The 5,583-nt window shown below is 56.4% G+C and overlaps 1 protein-coding gene across 1 annotated transcript in view; it reads right to left on the bottom strand.

Moving 5' to 3' along the window:
* LOC104159548 (alpha-actinin-4-like) overlaps window positions 1-5,583 on the bottom strand; it is a gene marked incomplete at both ends in the record, with an annotated part of 14,940 nt that overhangs the window by 1,754 nt on the left and 7,603 nt on the right. The window contains 6 exons of the mRNA XM_009697486.1: window positions 806-891; window positions 1,777-1,858; window positions 2,042-2,120; window positions 2,496-2,583; window positions 2,684-2,770; window positions 5,180-5,309. Of these exons, the coding sequence (XP_009695788.1) occupies window positions 806-891; window positions 1,777-1,858; window positions 2,042-2,120; window positions 2,496-2,583; window positions 2,684-2,770; window positions 5,180-5,309 (552 nt within the window). The remainder of the gene's footprint in view (window positions 1-805; window positions 892-1,776; window positions 1,859-2,041; window positions 2,121-2,495; window positions 2,584-2,683; window positions 2,771-5,179; window positions 5,310-5,583) is intronic.

The raw sequence follows: 5,583 nt of genomic DNA, 5'->3' as shown, positions 1-5,583 counted from the left end.
CCCCAGCCATGCTCGGCGGGGGCTCGGACCACAATTCGGCTCTGCGGATCAAGACCTGGACCGCGCCCGCACAAACCGACCAGCTCTTGGTGCACCGACGGCTCATTTGCTTCCCCAAATCCCCCTGATTAGCACCAAACGGTAATTGCCGATCCGCCCGATAACGGTGATGCCTCTTAAAACGCACGTGGTGTGCGGCAAGTCCCCCCTCCCACCCCAACTTTGGGTCTAACATGAGGGGTTTAGGAAGGAAGGAAGGAAAGGAAAGGAAAGGAGAGGGCAGCTGAGTGATGGCAGGAAACCCACGGTGACAGGCAGCGCCCTGACACGATGACAGATTTCATGCCTGGCTCCGAGCGCCGGTCTAATGAGTCTCCCTAACGAAGGTCTCAAGATCGGGTCGGAGGCAACACCAGCCCCCTCTCTCCCTACGCCCTCGGGGCAAGTTGATTTAAGACGCAAGCCTGGATTGCGGTGGAGAGATGCATCAGAAACCCGGGTTGCGGTGCGCATGGGGATTTGGGCTCTTCTTTGAGTTTACCCAGGTCACCTCCTGTCCCCTACGGTGACAAAAGCCCAGCTACGCTAAGCCTGGAAAGATTTCACCGGCACAGGAGCCACCTCGGTTCTCCTCCCGGACAGGGGCGTACGCTTTGCCCTTCTGCCGAGTGAAGCGGAGCTAAAGCCGGCCCCGTTTTTAGGTTTCCAGAAGCCGTGCAGCAGCGCAACGACCCTCGGGGAGACCCAAGGTTCGATGTTAGTAGCGGCTCGACCCAAGCGCGCAGCTCCACCCGGCAAAGCTCACCTTCTGAGCACCCGAGAAAGCGTGGTAGAAGCAGGAAACGTATGTCATGATGGCCTTCTCATCGGGCCTGAGAGTGCCTACAATATCTGCGCAGAGAGAAAGGGAGGAGAGAGAGTGAAGAAGCGGCACGGCAATCCTTGACCCCCCTCGGGCATGCAGCGGAGGGGAAGAAGCGCTTGCTGGAGCCTGGGATCCAAACCAGAGCTGGCTGACGGGGTTATTTTTGCCGCTGTGCTTCCCCTGCTTAATAGCTGAGCCTCTCGTAAAGTGCCAAGGCTTTGTTTTGAGATCTATCAGAGCCCCTAGGCCCCATCAGGAGGCTCCTTCCTGCCCCAGGTTAGTGCCGGGCCGGTGCTCTGCCAGCCCCTTGGCCCAGTTGTGCCGGCATTGCGTTACAGAGAGATTTGGGGGAAGCTGAGCGGCTTTTTTTTTCTTTTTTTTTTTAAACCCATGTGAACAAGCCGAGGCCTGGTTCCCAAGTCAACAAGAGACAAAACGGCCATCTGAAAGAGAAGTCGCATGAGTGTAGGATGCTGCAGTCGGAAATGTTACAGCAAGATGGACACAGCCGCCTCCGGTACCTTCTGAGCCCCAGAAAAGGCATGGTAGAAGCTCGACACATAGGTCATGATGGCTTTCTCGTCGGGGCGAGCTGTGTTGACAATGTCTGCAAGCAAACAACAAGGGTTAGACTGAGAGGGGGACGTTCACCACCTCCTCTTTAGGCTGGGATCTCACAAGCAGCTCTTCAAAGCCAAATAAATATACCTGTACGGGCAGAAGCACGTGTTAAATAGAGTCCCCGGATGTTAAACCACCCCCCTGCCCAGCTCTGAGCGAGGCTGGCTGCCGGCACCCTTCCTCGGCACCCGAAGGAGCGGATCTTCCATCAAGGACCTAGGTATTTAAGGCACGCGGATGATGTCACCCTCCGACAGCGCGCTACAGCTGGAAGTACCCGCAGAGCTTACCCTCTGCATCCAGCATCTTGGGAATGTCCAGGTATTTCTCTGCCACCTCAAAGGCGTTGTTTAGATTCGTCACGGGGTCGTCCTAGGGAGAGGAGATGAGCTAATGAAGAGGGTTGGCGTTCAAGGGCTGCCGGGAGCACAGACGTCTCACTGAGGCGGGTAAGCAGACGGACGGACGGACAGTCACGCTGCTCCGCCAGCTCAAAGCTCGTTTTTCAGACGAGAAAAGCAGCAGAGAAGAGACCACGCTACTACTCGGTTTTACCTTTCGGAGTTTGTCGTATTCGATGAGCTCCGGTCTGTGTCTGTGGATCAAGGCATTGAAAGCAAGACCGTCTTTCCAGCTGTAAGAGAAGAGGGGAGAGTGAGATTCCTGCGCTGGCACGAGGCTTAAAGTCACGCACACGAGTCCCCCAACATCCCCAAAATTCACTAATTTAAAGTAGAAGGGCCAAGATGAATCGTGCACATTCCCCAGATCCTGGAAAACCCCTCCTGGAAAGGCAGCCCAGAGAAGGAGCAGATATTTCAGGGGTAACAGCAGCTAAAAAAATAAAATAAAAGCAGCACGAGCTGTGTTTTCCCCTTCCAGCCGTGCTGAAAGCTTTGCCGCTGAATATTTCAGAGGAGCCCAGAAGCCCAGGGGAGCAGCACTAATGCCTCCTGCAGCGCGTGAAGGAGCGGATCTCGGAGCCGAGACGGCCGTCGAGGAGGGTTACCTGATGTGGAAGTTCTGCACGTTGACGTTCTTGTAAGGAGCCGTCTTCCTCTGACACCACAGCAGCAAGCCCTCCTTCGCCGAGGTTTCTGCAAAGGCACACGGCAGCTCAGGAATTAGCTGGAGCAGAACCGGAGAACGGATTCGGCATGCGATGCCACCTACGGCACACGTATCCATGCCCCTTACCTTCCACCGAGATGTCCTGAATGGCAAATCTGAGGATAATGGTCCAGATCATGCCCAGCGTCATCTTTGCGTTGCCGTCGACGATCTCTGAAAGCCAAAGGGGAAAAACCAGACGTTCAGCTCCCAGCGGCTGGAGGCACCCTGCGTCCCTTCCCACCTACAGACTAATTCCAAGCGCTGCGGGAGCACGGAGCCAGTGGGAAAGGCCTGCGGATTTCCAGCGCCTCATCGGGAAGCCGAACGCTAGGATTGCCCCTCCAGGACATCCAGAGAGACACCAGCTGCTTTGCAGCCGGGCAAAGACAGGCCAAGAGCTCATCAGATCTCCACCGGCACACCGGCAGCACGAGGAATTCCTTCCTCCCCTCCTCGTTTTGCCTTCGGGTGCGGAGGAACAGGCAGGAGCTGCCGGAGCAGCACCCCGGAGCTCAGATTTGGGCTCGCCACCCAACCCGCCCCACACTTTGATTTCGTTGCACGTCTTCATCCAGTACATCAGAAGCTCCGAGATGATCCCGTAACATGCAGCTCGCTCGTCGCCCACGACGTGTCAGATCCTTGCCCGACGCCTTTCGTGACCAAATAAGTCCAGAACTGGAGCAAGCGTCCTCCAAAATAAACGTTTCCAAATCCAGTTTCACGATGGTGGTGTTAATGCCTCTGCCGGACCTCGTGCCGGTCGCACCTTCGGCACGTCTGGACCTGCGGCAGCCCACCGCATCCCAAACTGACGGGACAGCTCGTTCAACCACCGTGGAGAACCGAACCACAGTTCTCGAGGAGCTTGGGCTTCCATCCGGGCCCGGGAGGCTGGAAGGTTTCACCTTCAGCAAGCAGACACGACATTTCTCTTCTCTTGAGCAACCCAAGTGCTTGTTTTGGGGCAAAGTCGAGGGATTAAGTCAAGACACTCAAAGAGGACTCGCCCGCAGTGACATGTGGGAGACTTTGGTGGATAACCGGCTGTGGTAACCGCCACCACCACACCCTCGCATCTCGTATTTGACTGCGGCACCAGTCGGAACGCGCACCAGTTTCGGGACCAGGCGGGCTTCCCCAGCAGGCAAGCGACGCCTAGCCGACAAGACTTCAAAGATACAACCTCGGAGCGAGCCACGGTCTCCCAGCCTATTCAAAAACTGGCTCTGCAAGGTGAACCGCTGCCAAACGGGGCCCCGTCCTCTACAAAAACCACCCCGAAAGCTCCGGGGCAGAGCCCTTGGGCTTCATCAGTGGCCAGTAAATCCGAAGGCAAGCGGTCCCGGCTGCTGCACGGACCGGGAAATCCTCTCCTCCAGCCCCGGGGAGGAGCACAGAGCAAGGTGGAGGGGGGAATTAAATCTGGTATTTAACCCGCTTCTCTTTAGCTGTCAGGTTCCCGCGACGGCGCCGCGTCCTCTCCCATGTGAAGCCGGCATTTGCAAGGCGAACCCTTCGACGTCCACGTGTTCGGTGCAAAGGCAACGCCGAGGCCGCTCCCCGAGGCAAAGGACATGCTCCACTTCATTCACAACCGGAGAAAAACTAAAGCAAAGCTTTTTTTCTGCTCCGTTTCACAAGGTTGTTTTTCATGGGGATGGACCAAATCGATACAGCTGCGGCAGAGCCAGGGAGCTTGCCCGGCCCCGGAGAACCCCACAACCGAGGAAAATCAGAGATCCTCATCTAATGGGAGGAATTTTGTTTATTAAACCATCATGCTTTTCCTGCCGGTACAAACACTGGGTGAGGCTCAAAGGGAACAGCGGGCAGAATGACTTGGACAACGCAGGTGCAAATATTTGGCTTTTCTAGAGATTTTTTTTGACCTGACCACCGATGGGAATTAGTCAAGGCAGCAGCAGGTACTCGTACAATGAGTCCTGGAGGAAAAGCCAAGACTTCAACTGATCATCAAATCTCCCTGCCTGTAGGCTAAAAATCGAGCAAAACCCCTCGGGGTGGTTCCTGCCACTTGTCCGGAGCTCGCCGCAGGACAGGGGCAGCTCACGCCTTGCCTACCAAACCTCGCTTTGTCCGGGTCTGGGGCGCGGGCTGGAAGGAGCCGCTCGTTTCTGATGAGTTCAGCAAACCCACGTTGCGCAAGAGCTTCCCCCAAAATAGCAGTGACCTCGGAGAGGGAGCCTGTGCCACCTTTAACCTCCCAGCTCCAACACGGCGCTCGCATGACACTTCCTGGATTGCGTGCATGGCCCCACCGGCGGCAACTCCCAGTTGACTCAACCACGGACCGGGCCGCGGCGATAAACCCACGCCGGCTATTGGGGTATGCCAGCCAGTGCCATGACTCACCCGTCGCTCGGGGCGTGTAACGCTGCCTTCAAAATACCGACTCCTGCCAAGCCCGCTGCCGTTAAATCAGGCAAATTGCAGGCAGGCGTTGTCGGCACGTCCTTCGGTGCGGGGCAGTGACAGCTGGTAATGACCGGCAAGCCTTCCCGCTACCAGAGGTGGCCTGGATTCGGCCACTGAGACGTGCCGGAGGTCCAGACTCACCTTCAGCTCCTATAGAGACCAGCTTGACGCCTTTGCTGGCGATGAAATCGAGGGCTTTGTTCACGTTGTTGATTTTATGCACTCTCATTTTTCCCCGCTCCGGTTTTGGCAATCGTTCCCCTGGAAAGAAGAAGCCAGCGGGATTAAAGCTTTTTGTTTAAGGTTAATAACAAAAGAACATGGAGGAGGATGAGCTTTTACAGGTGAGGCCACAGGACAAGAGACTCGCTTTGAGGTGTATCTGCACATTAAAAAAAACCCAAACAAAACCCTCACCATCGTCCTCAAACACCGTTTTATAAATCTCACGGGGCCTCTTCTGCGCATTAGGAATAGCGCAGGCACCCGGGGACGTCGATGACGGCAGGCGGGGGGGAGGGGGGGGCCCGGCCACGGCACCCGGC

Source organism: Cariama cristata, unplaced genomic scaffold, assembly GCF_000690535.1.
Source record: "Cariama cristata isolate BGI_N322 unplaced genomic scaffold, ASM69053v1 scaffold22673, whole genome shotgun sequence".
Classification (NCBI taxonomy): domain Eukaryota; kingdom Metazoa; phylum Chordata; class Aves; order Cariamiformes; family Cariamidae; genus Cariama; species Cariama cristata.
Note: the sequence above shows the minus strand (reverse complement) of the source record. Positions and strands in the feature narration are given on the sequence as shown.